This window comes from Ambystoma mexicanum, chromosome 11, assembly GCF_040938575.1.
Source record: "Ambystoma mexicanum isolate Mex_15411 chromosome 11, UKY_AmexF1_1, whole genome shotgun sequence".
Lineage (NCBI taxonomy): Eukaryota > Metazoa > Chordata > Amphibia > Caudata > Ambystomatidae > Ambystoma > Ambystoma mexicanum.
In genome coordinates this window covers 211,331,464-211,352,748 of record NC_090934.1, presented here as the reverse complement: position 1 = coordinate 211,352,748, position 21,285 = coordinate 211,331,464, and the positions used below count along the sequence as shown (strand labels likewise).

General features: G+C 48.0%; 1 protein-coding gene across 4 annotated transcripts in view; it reads right to left on the bottom strand.

The window, feature by feature from the left end:
• Nucleotides 1-9,233: 9,233 nt before the first annotated feature.
• Nucleotides 9,234-21,285, bottom strand: part of PIGV (phosphatidylinositol glycan anchor biosynthesis class V) — a 449,007-nt gene continuing 436,955 nt past the window's right edge. For all 4 annotated transcript variants that reach the window (XM_069622867.1, XM_069622866.1, XM_069622868.1 and 1 more), the window contains one exon: nucleotides 9,234-16,640. In XM_069622867.1, the coding sequence (XP_069478968.1) occupies nucleotides 16,347-16,640 (294 nt within the window). In that variant the 3' untranslated portion in view covers nucleotides 9,234-16,346. The remainder of the gene's footprint in view (nucleotides 16,641-21,285) is intronic.

The following is a 21,285-nucleotide window of genomic DNA, read 5'->3' as shown; positions in this document are numbered from 1 at the left end:
AGTCACACTACCAACTTGTGTAATACAGACCTATACCAAAAGGTGGGTTACCTAATACCAAGCAGATAAGTGTTGGGTAGTCTCACAATGTGACTGCATCAATTCCTACCTGACAGGCTGTCTCGTCTCCTCTCTTGAAACCGTCTCAAATCTCTGAAAAATCTTAATCTGGTTTCAGAACTTTTATGGCTGGTTTCATCCGAATCGCCAAAGATTTTGCAGTTTGTGGCCATGTCTTCATTGTTTGCTAATTTATCATCAGGATATGAATGAAACAGATCTGGGCCTCCAAATGGCAGATCCAAAATTTGATCTTGCACATCATTAGTAAAAGTTGCATGCATTCATGCTGATCGTCTAGGCCAATGCACATGCATCTGCTGGTGGTGTCACTATGACCCACACATGGTTCAAAATATCTTGGAAAACCAGCTTTGGCTCCACCAAACCCAATGTAAATGCTGCTTGTTTTTCGAAAGGCAGTTCTTGGGCAAAACCCGAGTTTTCTCTCCCAAGTCACTGATTTCCTGCAACTAATAACGCTTCTGCATTAGATTGTTGTAAATGTAATACTGCGTTTGAGTATTACTTCTTTCTGAAGGACTCCAGCAGCTTATCTTCTCTAGTTAGAATAGAAGCAGCTGTTGAAGAGGGCATAGCACTACTTAAACTTCTCATCTTTGCACACATTAAAACTACTGCCACCGCCAATGAGCGTGGTTGAGGGTGTGATGAAAGCAGAAGTCCTTCTGCCTATAGCATGCATCTTGTTTTTTTACTAACAGACAGGCATGAATGCGGTTTTGCCCAAACCTTTTTTGCCACTGAGAAAACATCAGTCTGCATCGGAATTCCTGATGTGGTAGCCATTTGAAGAGCCAACACTTTGGCCAACACTCCCGACTCTGGTAGATCCTTTTGTGGTGCAGGAATACCCACAAACTCACCCCAAACCTCCAGCCTCTTATGCAACGCTATAGCTGAGGATGGGAACTATTATTATTCCCCTTCCTCATCCATGTCTAGATCTTCGTTAGCTGAGTTGGAGGTGGGCAGTACTCCTGAATCTTGACCTTTGGAGCATTCTGTCAGAATGACTCCAGTCTCCACTGGAGCGTCTATATTTCTGTCTGTGGGATAAACCACAACATCATGTGCAGCCAAAGGGCTAGGTACAGAAGCTGGTGGAGGGGGATGCTGGTGGCGCTGGTGCTGGAGTGGTTGACTGCAGAGTATGAGGCTATGGCTGCTCCTGTGTCAGTACAGTCTTTAGTAACCCATTAAGGATGTCTTTCAAAGAAGGTAACTTCAACGAAAGGCTAAATAACTAACAATCCTTCCTCACAAGTTGGAGAACTATGTACTGAAGTTCTACGCACTATTGTGGTAGGGGTCCATATAGACGTGATGGTGTACACATTTGTCTGAGTTGCTGAACCCACGGGTTCGAATATCTCATGGAACTGAAGGCTGATGGGTACATCTGCAGATGACGGAACAAGTTACTTACCTGTAACTGTTGTTCTCCAGCATGGGTCTGGCATGGATTCACATGCTCATGAATATTCCCCATCGTCAGGCTGGGAATCCTCGGTAAAGAAAAAATCAGTTTCAGTTTCGTTTCTGAACTGTCTTTCTACTAGTAACAAATCACTGGTCTCTGGGTCATACTGGCCTCAGCCAATGACTGCCCTCTACCTAAGCCCCTCCTCTGGCAGCCATCTTCAGATTTGTTAGCACGTAAAGTGGCAGTAGGACCAAGACAAGAGCTGCAGAGGGGTAGGAGGGAGGGTTTGCATGTGAATCCATGCCAGACCCATGCTGGATAACAACAGTTAAAAGGTAAGAAACTTGTCCCATCTCCAGCATGGGGTCTGGCATGGATTCACATGCTCATGAATACAAGAATACATAGCAGTACACAAATGCACAACCCCGGGAGGTGGCAAGGCTCAACATTAAGCATTTCGTCAACTCAACATTAAGCAACTCTTACCTCCTCAACAGGCCCACCTTCAGGCAGCACTGCCTGGCTGACCCTGGACTCCTCCCTGGAATCCCGGTCGATGCAGTAGAATCTCGTGAAGGTGTGCGTCGACCTCCACATAGCAGCCCTGCAGATGTCCAGCAGGGGCACACCAAACAAGAACGCTGTGGTAGCAGCAATCGCTCTGGTCGAATGGGCACTTGGACGGCCGGGCAACGGTCGGTTTGCCAACTGGTGACAGTGCATGATGCTGCGTCCTCAGCACCACCCTCGTCACGTGGAAAGTCAGTTATGGAGGTTTACAGGAGAGGGCCTGGATCTCTCCCACTCGTCGTGCAGAGGTGATGGCCACAAGAAACGGTGTCTTCCACGACAGGAACTTCAACAGTGCCGAATGCAGAGGCTCGAATGGCAGCCCCATGAGCCTAGTCAGCACCACGTTGAGCTCCCACGCCGGGGCCAGAGCCTTCACCGGCGGGAACGATCGGAACAGTCCTTTCATGAACTCCTTCACCAGGCGATGGGACCATAGCGATGAGCGCCCCGGAGTTCTGGTGTAGCGGGAGATAGCTGCCAGATGGATCTTGATGGAGGCATGTGCCAACCCCGCCTTGGCCAGCGATAGCAAGTACGACAGCAGTTGAGGGGCCATAATCCGCAGCGGGTTAATCTTCTGTGCACGGCACCAAACAGAGAACCTCTTCCACTTGTGTCCATAGCACTTGGGAGTCCAGGACCCCCTTGCCTTTGCAAGTATCTCCTTGCAGTCCGCCGGGATATCGTACCCTCCGAACTCTAGTGCTGCAGGAGCCAGGCCTGCAGGTTCAGCGATCCCGGGTCATGGTGGAGGATGGCGCCTCCTTCTCTGGCGAGAAGATCCGCATCTGTCGGCAGTTTGACTGGGGGGGACGCCGACATGTCCAGAAGTTCCAGGAACCAAATTTGCCTCGGCCACGCCGGTGCGACAAGGATCATCCTGCACCGGGACCGTCTGAGTTGACTGACGAGTCTCAGCAGCAATGGCAACGGCGGGAACGCATACAGGAATAGGCCGTCCCAGGGGAATGAGAAGGCATCGCCCATGCTCCCCGGCTGGGGAAACCTGCTGGCGAACCTCTGGCACTTTGCGTTCGTCGCCGTCGCAAATAGGTCGATCTGGGGATTGCCCCATCGTCGGAACAGGAGATCCACTTGATCCTGCCGCAGCTCCCACTCGTGGCACGAGCGCAGCTCCCTGCTGAGTGAGTCTGCCATGGTGTTCTTTATTCCTGCCAGATGGAAGGGTACCAGAAACATCCCCTGGGTGACGGCCCAGTGCCACAGATCCTGCACTTCCTTGGATAGGGCTGGGGATCTGGTGCCCCCCTGCTTCCGGATGTAGAACATCGTGGTGGTGTTGTCGGTGAAGATCTTTATCACCTTGCCCTTGAGGGACGGAAGGAATGACCTGAGGGCCCAGAACACGGCTCGGAGCTCCAGGACATTGATGTGCAGAGACCTCTCCTCCGGGAGCCAAAGGCCTCTTGCGTGGAGATCTCCGGTGTGCGCTCCCCATCCCTCCAGGGAGGCGTCTGTCGTCATCGTTTCCTGATGTGCCAGGGTCTGGAAGTCCATGCCCGCCGCTAGATCAACGGATCGCTTGGCGGAAAGTCTCGTTGAGTGAGATCCTGTCCTCGAAACTGCCCGCCGCTTGCATCCAATGGGGCGTCGAGGAACTCCTGCAGTGGTTGCACGAGGAAGATGCACAATGACATCATGCCGAGTAGGGACTTGATGGACCTCACCCTGGCCACCTCCATGGTCGACAGCCCAGGATGGCCTTCGTCCTTTCCTCCGACGGGGAGGCCAATCCCGCCACTGTGTCGAGTCTGGCTCCCAGGAACAGGGCGACTTGCGACAGTACCAAGTGGGATTTCGCAAAGTTGATAGAGAATCCCAGATCCGTGAGCCGGTGGACGGTCTTTGCTGGGTGCTCGACGGCCAGTTCTCTTGACTTTGTTCGGATGAGCCAGTTGTCCAGGTAGGGGTAGACGTGTATCCCCTGCAGGCGCAGCCGTGCCTCCACTGGTGCCAGGCACTTGGTGAATACCCTGGGCGCCAACTTCAATCTAAAGGGAAGGTCTTTGAACCTGTAGTGCCGCCCCTGTTGGAATTTGCGATGTCCCTTTAGGATTTGGATGTGGAAGTAGGCATGCTCCAAGTCCAGCGACGATAGGAAATCGCCTCCCTCCAGCTGTCCCAGCACGTGCTGGAGGGTGACCATCCGGAATTTCTGAGACTTGATGTACTTGTTTAGACGACGAAGGTCCAGGATGGGTCGCCAACCGCCGGTCTTCTTCCGGGCGAGGAAGTACCACGAGTACACTCCGGAGCCCCGTAGACTTTTTTGGGACGAGTTCTATTGTTCCCTTCCTTAGCATCGCTCGTACCTCCAGAAGCAGTTGCGGGACGTGGTTTTCCTTCCTAGCCACTGGTGGTATACGGGGACACCGTCTCTGAAATTCCAGGGTGTGCCCGCAGGCCAGGGTAACTAGCACCCAACGGTTGGTGGAGATGGACTCCCACACGCTGAGGAATTTCGCCACGTGGCCTCCCACCGGGGTGCTTGGGTGGGGCCCCGACGCCACGGCCAGTTCAGTCCTGCTTGGCCGCGGTCTTGCCGCCTTGGCCTCCTTGGCGACGACTAAGAGATCCTCCTGTCTTGCCGCGTCCTCTGTAGGCTTCCTGCGACGAGGAGCGGGCCGCTTGGCGGTACGACGAGGAACCACTGCCGAATCCTTTGGAGGCACTTTGCTTGCCTCCGGAGATCCGAAAGGACGGCGGTCGTCGTTGAAGAACACCCAAGTCCCGAGCCGTCTCGGTGTCCGCCTTGATGGCCTGCAGTGACTCGTCCACTGTCTTGCCGAACAGGTTGTTCCTATCGAAGGGCATGTCCAGAACCCTGGTCTGCACGTCCTGGCTGAAGTCGGTGGCCTTGAGCCAGCCGCGCTGACGAAGGCAAACGCTGTTGCCCATCTGACAAAAGGCGGTGTCAGCGATGTCTATGGCCACCGTAATGGCGTGGTTCGACGCTACCTCGCCTTCCTGTAGGATTTCCAGGGCCTCAGCCCTCTTGTCGCCCGGGAGGAAGTCCAGCAGGGGAGCGATCTTAAACCACAGCTCCCTGTCGTAGCATGCCACAATCGCAAGGGCGTTGGCCGCTTTAATAGTCGTCGCCACCGTCGAGATGACCCGCCGTCCCATGGCGTCCAGTTTCTTCCCCTCGCCATCCGGCGGGGAAGTTGAGGTTGAAGCTGTCGCCTCTGCCGCTTTCTTCTTGGCCGCCACGGAGACAACCTAATCCGGGGACCGCTCTGCCCTAAGGCACATGGGGGTGGAGTCCAGGACTCAGTACTTCTTCATGTGCCGGTCCCTCTTAGCAGGAGCCGTGGACAGGTTGTTCAGGAGCAACAGCCCCTTGTCCCAGATGTCGTCCAGTAATGGAACTGAGAGGACAGTCTTCCTCTTGGCCTCCCGCCGTTGGTAGAGGAAACCTTCCTTCTTCTGCTCTTCGGGGCAGAGCTGGAAGAGCTCAGATGCCCTGGCGATTATGGTGTGAAAGGAGCCAATTTCGTCGGGAGGAGAGGCCCGAGCGGGTGGTGATGGAAGGTCCATTCCGTCGTCACCACCATTGTCATCCATCGTCATCGCCGTCTCTGTTCCCGTCTCATCCCTTGAAAGAGGGGATGGAGGTGAAGGAGGTGAAGGCTGTGAATGCTGGAAAGGAGGAGGGGGATGAGTTCTCCTCCGCTTGCTTGGCGGGCTTCCCGACGGTCCAGTCTCTGCTGGATCGTCCGCTGGGGGTAAAGGCAACCTTGTCCTTTATCCGTACACAAGGCCTGAATAGCCAGCAAGATCGCTCCCGAGTTGTCTTGTGACATAGGCACCGGTTGCGACGGGAGCAATGGTTTGTTTGTTTGTTTATTTATTTATAATGCGCGCCAGGCTCTAAGGTAACTTGGCGCAGCAGAACAAGAATATGCAAAACTTACAGTGTTACAAAAATCTGGGCATTACAATGCTACAAATTTACAATAGTACATAGATATCCACTTTACATATTTACAATGATACAGTATAGTCAAAAGGTTAATAGCAATTAATATACAGGATGCAGAGGTTGTATAGAAATAACCGCATATATACAGTTTGTCTAAGGTAGGGTAGGATCTAAAGGTGACTACCAGTTTTTAGTGTTGATGTTGGGGAGTAGGATCCTCTGTCACCTCCACGGCCCGCGGTTCTTCGTCGGCACCGCCGTCGCTTTCTTCGTCCACCTCATTGGGATCCCTCCCGTAGGATAGGACAACCTCAAACTTCTTGTTCAGGATCTTTGCGACGCCAGCCAGCTTATCTGCAGAGTTGGTATCTGTGCCCGTAATGGCCACCGGGCCCCCCCCTCTTTCTCCGCCCGGGGTTCACAGGAGGGTCTTATCGATAGGCTGAAAAGAGGACTCCCTCCGCGGTGGCAGGGAAACTCTAGGCCCAGAGGTCGTCTCCACTGGGGTAGCCTCCATAGGCTTCGCCAGGGCCGCCAGGACTTCTTCGATTGAGGCCTTAGCCTGGTGAATCAGGGTCTTCGCGACCTTGGGCGTGCCTGAGGCCTTCACCTTGGGGGGGGGGGGTCACTGCCTCGCTCCCCCTCGGCTGTCTCCGTCGGGATCGACCGGGACTTGTCCCGAAACTTACCCGGGTTCTCAGATTTCCTCTTCCCCGAGCCAGAGCGTTGGCTCGTGGTTGATGGCATCAGTGATAATGCGCCCTGCCTGGCAGCCGAGGAGCACGACCGATCGGCGCACCCGGTGCCCGCGGACTCGCTGTGCTTTGCCTTTTGTTGGGCCCCCATCATCAGAGCGCCCTCAAAGGTCTTAAAAGACCGTTCAGACTTCTTCCTCTTCTCACCTGCTGCTGGGCTCTTCCCCTCAAGCCAGTTGGCGAGTCGAGTACGACGATCCTTCCTTGTCCGTTCGGACATGTTCTTACAAAACGCACAGTCCTTCTCCACGTGCGATTTGTCGTTGTGAAGGCAGTAGAGGCACCGAGAGTGCTCATCCTCCTTAAAAACGTTCTGTAGCCCGCATCCAGGGCAGCTCCTGAACAGCTTGGGTCCAGCAGGCGTCATGCTTCCTTTGTTCTGGGCCATGACCACGCGGGGTAGGCCTCAAAGATCTTCTGGAATCGTCCGATAAGTGGAAACTTGACGAAAAGATGCCCTGAGGGGCGTAGAAAGTTCAGAAAACGGGTCCCCGTTGATCGGAAGTAGAATCGATGGAGCTTGAGGCTTGATTGACAGAAAATATAAGAGTAAACTCTTCAAAAAAACACAAAACGCAGTAAAAGCTCGAGAGCTAAAGCACAAGGACTCCCAACACTTGAATGTGCGGTAAAAATCTGAAGATATCTGCCAGAGGAGGGGTTTAGGTAGAGGGCAGTCATTGGCTCGGGGCAGGCAGTACGACCCAGAGACCAGTGATTGGTTACTAGTAGAAAGACAGTTCACAAACTATACTGAAACTGATTTTTTCTTTACCGAGGATTCCCAGCCTGTCGACGGGGAATATTCATGAGAATGTGAATCCATGCCAGACCCCATGCTGGAGAACATTCCATTCTATTCATAAATTGCTGCTTAGATAATGATCCTCCTACGTTCAATGCAATGTGAGCATTGTGGATGACTCTGTGGCCCTTTCTGATAGCGAAGAGTCTAACAATGACAAAGCCCCTCAGATATGGTCGAGGGTGGGGCGGACCATTCTTTTCTTGCTGCCTTTTTGTTTGGTTGCTGAGAGGAATCGGCAATGCACTGAAATGCTATGGCCAGCATAGAGCCCTGAAGAGGAGGTCTTGACCGACCCTCAGGCAGCTGCCCGGTTCTCATGTGGACCTCAGAGATCCATCCGGGAGGCTTGTAGTCCTCAGCTAATAAGCTGGTAGTCCGAATGCAAAAAGGAGTCCCCTCAGACCAAGTCCCAGTGCAAGAACGCGAAGTTCCCTCGGGACAACCTCTGGTAGCAGAGCTCACCGGCCCCTTGTTACCCGACCTGAGAGGCTTTCAAGAATTCCCAGCAAGTATGTCTATAGGTTTTGATGCCTCAAGTTTGGTACCGATGCAAAAGTCGTTTTGACTCTGTCCAACCAGGGTGCTCTCTGAAAAGAAGTCCCCTTGCTTAGTAATTAAAGGAGGTGACTTGGAGACTATCTGCCTCCACCTCGTAAGCCTGTTCATCGACCTCAATGTTAATGCATCGCAGGTCGCACAAGAATCCCACTGGTGACCAGCCCCCAAACACTCCAGAGTGTGTGAGGATCCAAAACCGGGAAGGAATTCTTGCAAAATGCACAACTAGAAAAGCCAGAATTGCACCGGAGGGAGGAGGGCTGCGAAGGCCGGGGTCACAGTGAATACAAATTTGAGAAATAAACAAGTCTACCATATCTGTGAGGAAGTGCGCAGCAATAAATAAAGCGGAAACAAAATAAGGCGTCCGTGGAAAAAGGGACTATGGTGTGGCGCCGAAGAGTGGCAATAGCGCGCATGTTAATGTCCACTGCCACACCTCAGCACAACAAAATTTAATTTTAAAGGGACAGTACATATTCTGCAGTGCAAAAGACACTGTTCCCGTACGGGTATGCCCATACAGTATGGTGGAAAGGGCATGTGACATAGGAGTATCATATAATATTACATAAGCACAATATACGCAATATAAATAGAAAACAAAAAGCGTGAGCTACGATACAAAATTTGAAAACTTAAATCCAGTAGGTAATTCCCCAGGAGCAAAAATGCAACAATTAAATTGGCCAAAACAAGTTAGAAAATTTGGAAGTGTTTCTCACAAACAATCCACAAAGACAGCCCATTGGCAGATATTGCTAAAAGTCTTGACATCTAATGACACTAAAACATTTTGCCAATCGTTAGGGAAGCACAGAGATGGAGATGTTAAATCAGAAATAAATCCCATCTCCGAAGATAAGTGGGCTTCTTCTTACATAAAAACTACCATATATCGATCAAAATCAAAAAGTGAACTTCTGGCCTGCTAAACCAATACATTTGAATATATATATACAGCAGAGAAGAATTGATTTACATTATTGGTCAATTAAAACCCTCTCGTGCGCCAGGACCCAATGAAGTGGCAAATCTTGATAATGAAAAGGGAGCCATAGATGTGGGTATCAATACTCAAAGATCTTTTTTTTTTAAAGAATATCTTTCAACTTTATTTTGAAAATAATTTCCATAAAAGTTATAAAACCATAAAAGACAGAAAATTAATCACCAACTAGAAGGAAAAAGAAAGAAAAAAAGGCAAAATAAGAAAGAAATACAGTATAAGGTGTAATTTGTAAAAACTTGTAACATACAGTTAAACATAAATGAAAAATGTTTAAAAAAAAAAAAAATACAGAAAATACAAATACATTCAAACATGGATGCACATAATACAGGTTCAGACAAACAATCAGCTGTGTTAAAAGTCAAATTCCTTATAATCATTGTACCAATTTCAGGAGTCTACCTCGTTTCAGCCATGCACTACTCAGATAAGTTGAGACTGCAAAGAGCAGATCTGGCGACCTTACACTTTTGCACATTAGTTCTGCCTCCAACAATGACAATATACCTCTATGGCGTAAAGCGGGTCTTTGTTTTTTTTCCCTTAGGTCTTCACACTGGGGGCATTTGAAAAGAAAATGCTGTAATGTTTCCCTCATAGAGGCTCAAAAAGGGCAACTTGAAGAAAGATTATTGTTCCACTTTGATTTCACAGTTGCAAGTGGTAGGCTGCCCAGCCGCATTCGCATTAACGATTGCTTTAGTGAATCGTCTTCCAAACATAAGTGCTCCTCCATCATGAAGGAGTCCTTGCATATCAGATACTCCTACCCCGTGGATATATTTAGGCATTTAGTCATGGAGTTGCCCCACTGTGCAAAGGCATCTAAAACAATCTTGTTATGGGAAGCGTTAATAGTTTCTGGACAAAACCCTAGGTCACCCAAGCACAACCTAAACAATAGTGCCTTTATATGGCAGATACACACAATAGCATTTGCGCCCTTTTATGGATTCACAGAGTTCTGGGTGAAAATCCCTGACCAAATCCAAAATAGAATAGGCTTAGGGGCAATTACATCCGAAATGCACAAAAGACCAAATTCCATTTGGAGTGGAATGTTCGGGGAGAAGGCCGGGACACGCATTAGCCTTCAAGGAAATAGTTCTCAGTTACTGCCAAGGTATTTGTGTTAGAAGAACCCCACAATTCGGCTCCATGTGGGGCGCTTGCTAGCGCCTGAGCTCTATAATCGCAACAACTGGAGTAACTACATAGCACTTTGCTGTACCTTCGAAGGTCAGAATACCATTACATTTTCTTCCCAGGTTTGCATCAGCTTTCACTACTTGATGGTTCCATTTTCCACCACTCGAAAATTTGACGCCCAAATAATCAAATGTTTTGACCTCTTCAATCCGAGCTCCATCTATATGCAGGAACATATTGGTCCTGAGCCCTGGAACTTGCCACACTTCATTCATTTTGATTTCGAGGCATTCACCTCCAAACCCTTCACTTGGCAAAAACTGTGAAGTGTGCATCCTGCTTCTTCAAACCCATAGGTGTGTGAGATACGAGGACAACATCATCCGCGAAAAACAAAATCCCCCCTCTTTCACCAGCCGACAACGGGGTATCCGAGGTGTCCATTGGGAAATCTTCAAGAATGCCATCAAAGAATAAATTAAAAAGCAATGGTGCCAATGTGCAACCCTGCTTTATGTTGTGGTAATTTGTTATGTGAATTTAATTTATATAGCGCATGTTCACCACATGGGAACCATGGCGCTACCCGACGCCAAGGCAGGAGGGAAAAAATGGAGTACGAATAGATACATTATTAGGGCACAACGGAATGCCATATGGTTCGATAAAGAACACAAATGGCGCATGGTAGAGAATTCCTAAGATCGGCGGGCCCCACCGAAAAGCGCGTCCCCAAATAAAACAGAGCCTGACCCTAGGGACCGGTAGATGCAGGCCACCGCAGAGTGCATTACTCCCTTCATGACTGCAAAATTGCCTATCACCCAACCCCCCCGCCCCCCCCCACCTCCACTCCCTGGAACGCATTCCGACTCTGGCTTCAGAGTCTGCATATAAATCCATAATTGTATTCAGTATGTTTAAAGGAACCCCTTTGCCCTGCAGTGCTTTCCACAGCGATGAACTTGGAATGCTGTCAAAGGCAGCCTTTAAGTCAATCAACGGAAGATACAGGTTGCCCCCCAACAATTGTACATATTGTCATGGATTAAGTTTAATCTTGAAATCTGCTCAAGTGTACTTAATCCCTTTACACAACCAACTTGCAAACAGCTCAATGCTTCCTGCTCAATGACCCAATCTTCTAACCTAGCTAGCAACATTGTCCCTGCTCAAAAAAAGTAGGGACATTGGTTGATAGTTTCCAGGGATCCCCCAGTCACCTTTTGTCAATATCAGCACAATCTCTGCAAAACACCATAAAGTTGGTTTTGAGCCAGTTCTTATGATGGCATTGAACAATTTATGCAAGAAATTTACCCAAACGTCTGGTTTCTCTTTGTACAAATCTGCTGGCATGTTATCTAGTCTTGGTGCTTTTCCTTGGACCCCACAGCTGAAACTACCTCTTCAAGGCTCATCCCGAGCAGTGGTGTAACCAGCTCCCCATGATCAGCTGGTTTTGTATGATCGGACCGAAAAAAAAGGTCTGACTGTACAAAACGACCGAACCTTTGGTGGTAGCATTGCAGGTAAGTTTTAAAAAAAAAAAAAAACTACAGGGTCTGCGGGGGTGTCCCCTGCAACACCCCACTCACTATACCGTGTGGCATAGTGAGGGGGTGTTGGGGTTGCGAGGGAAACCCCAGCAGCCCCTGTAGTATGTAAGTGTGTTCGCATGAAAAAAGGTGCAAACTTTTGGTAGTTTGCACCTTTCTCATGCAAACTTTCCAGCCGTGGCAAAATTAGCCACGGTCGGATCACTTAGAATCGATCAGCTTGGAGGGAAAACTCTACCTGGGCATCAACGTTCTGCACGTCTCTTTGTATATCCCAGAAAATGGTCAAACCAAGTCCTTTCAGGGATAGCTATCTGGAGTGGGTTAACCTTCTAGAAATCAACATCAAAAAGTGAACTTCTGGCCTGCCAAAACAGTACATTTGATTATATATACAGAATTGATTGATATTACTGGTAAATTAAAACCCTCTCGTGCTTCAGGACCCAATCGAGTGGCAAATCTGATAATTAAAAAAGGAGCCAAAGTTCTTTTTTTAAAGAATATCCACATATCCAATTCAGGAGAATTTCCCATTTCCTGGAAACAATCTTTGCTTTTACCGGTGCATAAGAAGGGAGATAGATCGGAATCAACATCTTGTTGGGGAAAAAGGGTGCGGGGAAAAAAAATGTACTTCATGGTTTTCAATGAGGTTTCCACATTAGCAATACAATCTTTAAAACAGCAAGCCAGCCTTAGCCATAAACATCCATTATAGTTGTGAAAATCTCACAGATTGTGCCCGTCTATTGGTCTCAGAGTCTGGTCCCATTGTCAGCTTTCCTGTGTCATCTGGTCTTCGTGGCCCCCTATATTCTGTTGGTGCCGGAAAGCTGACTGCAAAGTTTGCTTTTGTGGCTGCTTCAGAGCCAGTGGTCATGGGGCGGGGGGGGGGGGGGGTCATGTCAGACCTTGTGTGCATCTCCATCGAGGTGTCTCAGGATCTGCTTTGGTGGTCCCTGGTCGACAATTTACTGTAGGTAGGTGCTGCTGAGGCAGCCCTAGCCCCAACTGACCATCTTAATGGTCTACTCCCTCAGTAGTTGGAGTGCCCACCTTATGGACCGGATGGTGAGCAGCTCCCCTCCCCATTTGAGACGGCAGGCTATCGGACTGGCCCTGGTAGCTTTTCTTCCCTTGGAACAGGATACGCGTGTCCCTATTGACAGATAAGAAGGTGGCCATGCACTACCTTAACATGTGGGGTCATGGCCTCGGTGCAGGAAGTGATTATGTTGTGCTTCTGGGCTCCTCAGGACGAAATGTCCCTGTCCGCTGCCCATCTTGTGGAACAGAGAACATGATTGCTGATGTCTTGGGCAGGCAGACATCAACCTTCCATAAGTGGGAGCTATGCTGGAGGGTCTGGAATATTTGCTGTCGTGGGATCCCCTCAAGAAGACCACTTCGCCTCCAGTGTGAACAGAAGGGCAAGTGGTTCTGCTCCATGGTATTTCCTCGGGTGGGGGTATTGATTGTCAAGAGGAGGTTCTGGTCCATCACATTCCCAAATCACCTTCAGGGCGGTCGTACTCCAGAGGTTTTGGACATGTCCATCTGCCCCCTTGGTCACTCCTAGCAAGGGTGGACCTGCTCTCTCATTCTGGGTGTTGGATCCAGCACCAGAATCTCAGCAGCATCAATCTACATGCTTGGCTGCTAGGAGGCTGGGATACAAGGAGCAGGCTATGTCCCACAAGGTCCTAGATGTTTTCCTTTCTGCCAGGAGGACCACCTCTATGTCCATTTATGCCTGCAAGTAGTTTTTGTTTTGCGCTGGGAGCAGGGTATAGGCCCTTTGATCTTTCCTACCTTGTCTGCACTAGAATAATTTATTTTTCCTCTCTTTGGCCGAGTCGGTTCCATGTCATTTCATCGCGGGATGATTTTTTGTGGAGTTTTTTACCGCTATTTCTTTTACGCAAAAACACATCGAATTTTGTTTACATTCTTTTTGGGGGGGTACCGCCAAACCTCCCCATTTTCTTTAATTTGTACTTATTCCCAAACACCCACACCCCATATATATAATTAATTTACTAACCCCCCTAAAAAATGTGCTTGGTTTTTTCAAAAAGAAAATTGCAGCAAAAAAACCCGCGAAAAAACATCACGCGATGAAAGGACGTTGTACCGGCCGAGTCGGGGCTTCAGATTGGCACTGTGAAAGGGTACCTGGCTGCTACCCTTTCAGTTTGTGAGAGGACCCCCTAAGCAGGGCACATTTTTTACTGTCCCTACTGTTATGGTGGGAACTGGTTAAGTAGTCCTCACAAAAACTGCATGACAGTTTAATGTTCCTGCGTTGGAGTTGAACTTTATTCTGATCGCTTACTGCGTGTTCCTCTCTGGCATTTTACACGTCGTCATTTTAAATGTGTAGTTTGCACCCCGACTGTTTTCACAATTTTTTCACGCATTTTTATTTGGGGTAAGGGATTGTGGCATGGTGAGTGGCAGGGAGAGGTGGTGGGAGTGCGCTATATGACGGTATGGGGGTACGCCCCATTAAAACAAAAAAACTGCATAAACGGCTGCGGTGTAAACTACGCGTTTTAAAATGATAACTTGTAAAATGCCCACAATTTAAACACATGGAACCGTTCTTACATTTCTTATGACGGCTCCGTTAGAGCCTTTACATTATCAGGGAGCATAAATGCTTGTCTTGAAGTTCTTTTTCCTGGTTGGCATCACTTCAGCTAGGTGGGTGAATGAACTCCAGGCACTCTATTAAGCCTCCCTACCTTGCTTTCTCCAAGGAGAAGGTTACCCTGAGGGTGAGACTGAGTTTCCTTCCCACGGTCATGTTGGACTCATCTTGTATAGAAAATCCATCTTGCTGTTTTTTCTCTCCACTTCATCCTTCTAAGGCAGAAGACTATTTTCATTGTCCGTTATTATGCCTCGCGGAGGAGGGAGATCAGGAAGGATAAATCAGCCTCTTTGGGGTAACGCTGGTGTGCGTGTGGGCAGGGCTGTAACTCAGCAGACCCTGCCCAGGTAGCTTGTCCAGTGTATTTTAGAGATTTATGATCTGGTTGGGAAAAGTGTGCCAATGGCCTCAGGTCTCATTCGACCAGGAGGTTGAAAGAAACGTTTGCCTTGCAGAGGGGTCTAATGCTGGATATCCATTAGTCGGCTACACATGTTTGCCTGGATGTTTGCGAAGCAGGATTCATTATCGGGACAGGGTGCTAATTTTGATTGAGCAGTCCTCCAGAGATTCCTTGTGTATTTGATGTTGGTGCTCCTCCAGGTTCTGTACTGCTATGGGAATCTATTGAAGATTAGGAATTGATTAGAAAAACAAATTCCAGGAAGCGAAATAGGCACTATATCCCCGGATCAGAGAAGTCGAGAACAACAAATTACTTACCTCTCAGTAATGTTCTTTCAGATGGTTTAGTCCTTCCTCCCTCAGATTCCTCATCGCCTTTCCAGCATAGCACTCTTGGTGAATAGCGGGTACACCTTGTGCTGTTCTACTGTCCAGCAGCTGCCGAGCACAACCAAGGTCATGGGGCCGGACTAGTTTCATATATAATGGCCCTGACATTACGTCTGGTGTGAAACACACGCAACAGCTCAGCGTGGAATAGACATGGAGTCACTCTGCAATCCGAAGTAGCTAAAAAAGTTTCAGAAGACAGTCAGTGCTGTAGAAGATATAGCTAAGGAGAGGAACCTGTGGGACAGACTAAGCTAACAGAAAGAACATTACCAAGAGGTAAGTGGTTTTTCTTGACTTCTCTGTTTTCAGGATATAGTGCCTATTTTGCTCCTGGAACCTCTTGCCAGCAAGTATTACCTTCCTCCCCAGGGCATTACCTTGAACGTTCTAGCAAGTATTTACTCCATCCATGCTTTAGTTTTAGCATGATTGTACCGGCAAGTATTTCTTCCCCCTCACTTGGCAGTGAAGACAGTTCCCAGCTGTTCTATGGCTGGTGAAATCCATGGTTCAGAGCCAGGGGTTGAGAACTGTGAATAACGATAATGAAAGCACACTCACAAAAAATAATATTCTCTAGGAGGTGAAAATTGTAGAGGTTACAGTGGCTAATGGAAAACAGACCAAAGCACTTATCAGAGGGCTGTCCTCAGGGACAAGTGTCACTCACTGACTACCTTAAACACCATTTCCATGAACCTGCATTTCCCACTGTTGCAGTTGAATTTTCATTAAGTTTGTTAAAAGCTTTGTGGAGAACAAGTCCTTCATCTAAAATAATATTTTTATATGGTTTTCCAAATCAACATTTGGAAAAACAGATTCCATTTGACACCACAGGGGCTTGCTGACCTGCCCTGGTTGCTCCTGTCAGCACTCTTTGGGGGAGGTGTATGATCCCAGTCCACACCCAAGGAAGTGGTGGGTACTAGAAATGGACAGTTCACGTCCATCTTCTGTCACTTTTGCAGTGGCTTCTCATTAAAGCTACCACACAAGAAATGGTTTCCCAAGATTCCTGATCATGTCCATGGTAAAAAGTTACAGAAGAGGACAAGTCCTAGAAGCCAGTAACATAGAAAGTATCCCGTAAGAGCCTTAGTCAAAGTTCTCCAGCTTCTCCATCCGCGGAGTACGTTCAAGACAGGGTTCACAGGTAGCAGTTGAGGATCAAGCTTTTCCACCAACGAACCCTCAGGAGAATGATGCTGAAAGGTAGCGGACACAGATCCCCATGATACAGGGTCATTCTGCAGAAGATGAGCAGCAAACCAATAAATAACAGGAGAGGACGAACCCAAGAACCGTGTGAGCACCTGAAAAAGAAGCATAGGACACATGAGATTGGTAAATAACATTCAGCTCAGAGTTGAGGCTGCACACCAAGAACTGGCATTTGGCAGAAATTTTTCTGATTAAATTAATTTAAATGACAACAATAGACAAATGTGACCATTTTCAAAACCAGAAGAAATGTACATTCTCTCCCAGCAACCCCCTCTTATAGATCAAACATAAGATAACAGAATAAAGAGCCCAGCCAGTCTCTCCTTCCCAGCCATGCTACCTTACAGATACAGGCAATTGAGGGCCCAACCCAGGGGAGGAAGCCCACTATTTATAGGGAGCCCATTTAGTCGAGGCTTTTGTATGTTTCAGTCTAACTTCAATGTAAGGGGGTAGCTCACCACATTTTGCAAGAGGACTCGTGTCATTTTGTTGCATCACAGGCCTAACAAGTCTGCCCCTCTGTCACAACCCTGAACCAACAGGTGGCATAGCCCTAGGCCCAGTATTAAATCCACTTCACCCTTGAACTCTGTCTAAACATGGTGTGCATGTCTGCAACCATATAAGACTATTTTCAGAATGTGCTTCGTTCTGTAACCTCCCAAAGCATTGTGGTGCTTGTAGTCTTACTTTCTCAAACCCAGACTAGATATGCCCTTGGGGTGGAATCCTGATGAACAGCACTTGGGTCATTAAATCCACCTGTGTATGAATTTGAATTATTTGTATCGCGCACACAACAAACTAAATCGTATCCTGGCGCAGTTGGAATCATAAGCTGAAAATCAAAGATCAGCTATATGAGTAGATGTAAGTGCCAGTGAAATTCATAGAGAGCCATAGACTAACCATACCTACTTGAACAGGTAGATCTTAAGACCTGCTCTAAAGATTGATAAGGAATTTGTCCTCCTTAAATTCAGTGGGAGGTATTCCATAATCTTGGTCTAGCAAATGAAAAGCTACGTTCTCCTCGTGAAACACAATTGGTCCTAGGAATAGTGAGTAAACACTGATCTTCTGACCTTAAAGCCCGGGTCGGGTGATATTGCTTCAGTTTATTTATTAAATAAATTGGTGCCAGCCCGTTAACACATTTGTACACCAGACACCCAATTTAACATTTTATCCGGTCTGCCACCGCTAGCCAGTGCAGTGACCGGCAAAGACCTGAAGTTGGCGTATTCTTGGCAATACCAAAGACCAGTCTTACTCCTGCGTTTTGGGCTTTTTGTAAGCGGTGAATCGGTTTGGCCGGGGCTATGGCCAAGAGTCCATTGCAGTAATCTAATTTAGAGTTCACCAGAGCTCCCACAACCATCGCACGGTCGGTGTCAGGTACATAAGGTAATGCTTGACGTAAGAGACGGATGTTATAAAAAAACGGACTGCATTTTAGCTGAGACCAGACCATTACAGCCCAGATCCAGCCATGATTTTTCTATCTTGGTAGCATATTTAAGGCTGGTCCCCGAGAACTGAGGAGGTGGGGGGCAGCTTTTTCCCTAAAGCAAGTGTCTGGGACCAAATAAAATGACCCGTTGTTTTGGGGTTAAGTTGCAGCCAGTTTTTTTCCATCCACATCCCTATTTCTTCCAGGCACTTGCTCACCACAGCAATGGCATCTTCCGTATCATCGAGCCTAATGTTTAACTGGCTATCACCAGGGCCTGATGTGTGCCTCCTGGGAGTTGCCCATTTAAACGCACTGAAGCAGAAACATTGCTGTTTCCCTGTGCCACCTTTTCCACATGGATCCAGGCTTCCCAGACAGTTCCTTGCTCTGCTGGTTTGCTTCTGCTCTTGGTGGCCAGCTTCTCTTCTATACCTCACCAGACTGCTTTATTCAGGTTGCCCACAGCCTCAATAATCAGCCTCTGTGATAAAGTCCCATTGGAAAGTCCAGGGGAGGTGAACCAGGAGACGCGTGCAGGCAGGGTGAAGCCCATCTCTATGTAATGCGACTACCAGAGGTGCTTAATGGATGCTCCCCAGAGCATCTCGACTCACTTCACGTCCATTACAGAGACTCAACTTTTACTTCTAATGGCACAAATACACGCAACTAAGTAGACCCAAGGACCATGCCCTCCACATATTTTGAAAGTAGCTAAACTTGTGGTGGCCAAAGAGCTCCAACATTCCCTAATGTATCTTTAATCTGGGAATGTATCACAAAATAAAATGAGCTGTGGTCACATTGTTATTGGAAAAACAGTAAAAACCAGCTAACCTATCTAACTTTTATCTTATTTCTCACCATATCCTAGCCAGCTTTTGGAAGCTATGGCCACGACATGGTTACATCAAAAGCTTTGTACATTTTGCTAACTTACAAGCAGGTTTTAGACCCAGTCATGGTAGAGAGAGATTAGTGGTAGCCACGTTTCACAATTTCGGATGGTGGAGGATGGAGGCAGTGGAGGGACCTTGATTTTGTTACATTAATCAGCAGCCTTTGACACTGATCACCTCATCAACCTATGCTGCCTCATCCATAGTGGTATTAGAGACTGCGCATGGAATTGGCACAGATCGTTCTTGGAAAAATATACACACCTGGTTGCCCACTAAGTTCACCCCCCCTCCCATATTCAAGGCCAAGAGCGGTTAAACGTGGGGTGCTCTATGCCCTTGTTGTTCCACTTTACAGCAGACCCTATACATCTGTGCATCCTGAAGCTGTATATATATGCCACTGATAGCCACGTGGTTCTCAGGCTGGAGTAAAACAGACAATATAATCATCAACTTTCGGGACTGTATGCAAGCTATTCATCTATTGCTGGCCCAAAAACGGCTGAAATTGAATGCCACAAAGACAGAAGCCTTATTAGGAGGAGTGAGCCCAAAAAGCATCAATTTGACAAACGGCTGGTCAGAGAACATACAGCCAACTATTAAGGGCACTGCCCTCCACCTTTCAATAATCGGAGAAAGAAGCGTGCATGTTCTCCTAGACTCTTCCATGGAGCCACAAATCAGTGTTTTGACCAAAGCACATTATCAAAGACTTTGAGGGGTTCTGAAATACTTCTTATTTGCTCAAAAAATCCAGTCAGCGAATGAATGCTTTTATTTCAAGTAGGCTATATTATTGCAATGCAGTATTTGTATCTAGTTCTCTCCAAAGGCTCTCTCCATCGGCTTCAACTGATGCAGAATATGGCAGCCAGAATTATTTTAAAACTAGGTACTGTAGAGCATGCATATTTCTCCAGAATGACACTGCTAATCAGTGGCAGAAGGGAACCAGTTGAAGACATTGGTCCTCATTACCAGTCCGGCGGTATCCATGCAGGAAAAACCAGCAGGTTACCACCGGACCCGTATTACCATTCCTCCTCCGTGATTCCCGGAATCACTGGGGCATTACGACCCCAGTGACCCGGGAATGCCGGAGGCAGGAAATTCTGTAAGTTCCCATTCCCATGGAGTCCCATAGGACTCCATGGGGATGGGGACAATGGAAACAACGGTTCCGTCTATGACGGAGCCGGTGTTTCCATGTCCGCCTGCAGGCGGGTGGTGTAAATCCCGCCAGGTCAGACCTGGCGGGAGTGACACCTCCTGCCTGCAGGACTCTTAATCAGCCGGTCCGGAAAGAACGGTGGCATCGGTTTTACCGCCACCGTTCTTTCCGGACCGGCAGGGTCAGAGTGCTCCACTACAGTGGGCAGTTATTTATTTATTTTTTTTAATCTTAGATTGTTCATCCAGAAAACCGCTACAAATTGAAGATCTTCCACTAAAGTCCCTCTGAATATTCCCAAATTCAACCTTGAATAATGGGGAGGGCAGGACGCCCCTTCATGGTTAAAGCTACTTTGCGGAATGTGCTGCCCCTCCAAAGTTCGGACCACTCACAAGCATGAGCAAGAGCAAGAACAAAACTCAAATGATTTCCATTCCTTTGCTGATTTTACCACTTTCGAATCAGGTAGTGTGATGCTGTTTATCTTTAGCGAATGGATACCCTTTTGTGTGGGAGAGATTCTGCCTTTGGGGACAAGGACTCCCGTTCCTGTGAGGAACAACTTAGTAAACACCCCAACAATACCTCTTTGAACAACTCTTATGGGAAACCAATATGTGCTACTGTCACCCAGAAACTGTAAAGACTCCATTTAGGGTAAAATCCCACATAACTGAAACGAGGACGACGACATATGGAGGAGGAAAGAAACTACCCGAGAGAGAAAGGGGAAGCCCTGTACGTACGCAAAGGAAGTAACAAGGCTACGCCATGCACAAGAAGGAAGGATACCAGCAAAGAGAAAAGCAAGCAAGTTACAAAACGAGTGAACTGCCTGATGCCAGCAGAGAGCTGGAAGCGCAGCGTCTTAACTGGAGGAAGGTGGATGCAGAGCATCCTGTAGTCCTGAGAGAGAGAGAGAGAGAGAGAGAGAGAGAGAGAGAGAGAGAGAGAGAGACAGAAGGTGGTCGTGTGACAACAAAAGACTCCTGGTGGACCAGGAGTCCAATAAACTACGCTGAAACCACTTGGGAAGCAAAGACGCAGAACCTAATGGTTTTCAGTATACTGTGTGACCATCATAGACAACAGCACAAGAGAAGAGACATTGCAGCAACACGAGAGGCCACACTGGCAAAGGAGAGAACAAACCCAGAGCAAGTAGAAGCCCTGGTGACGTTGTCCCTAAGCACACA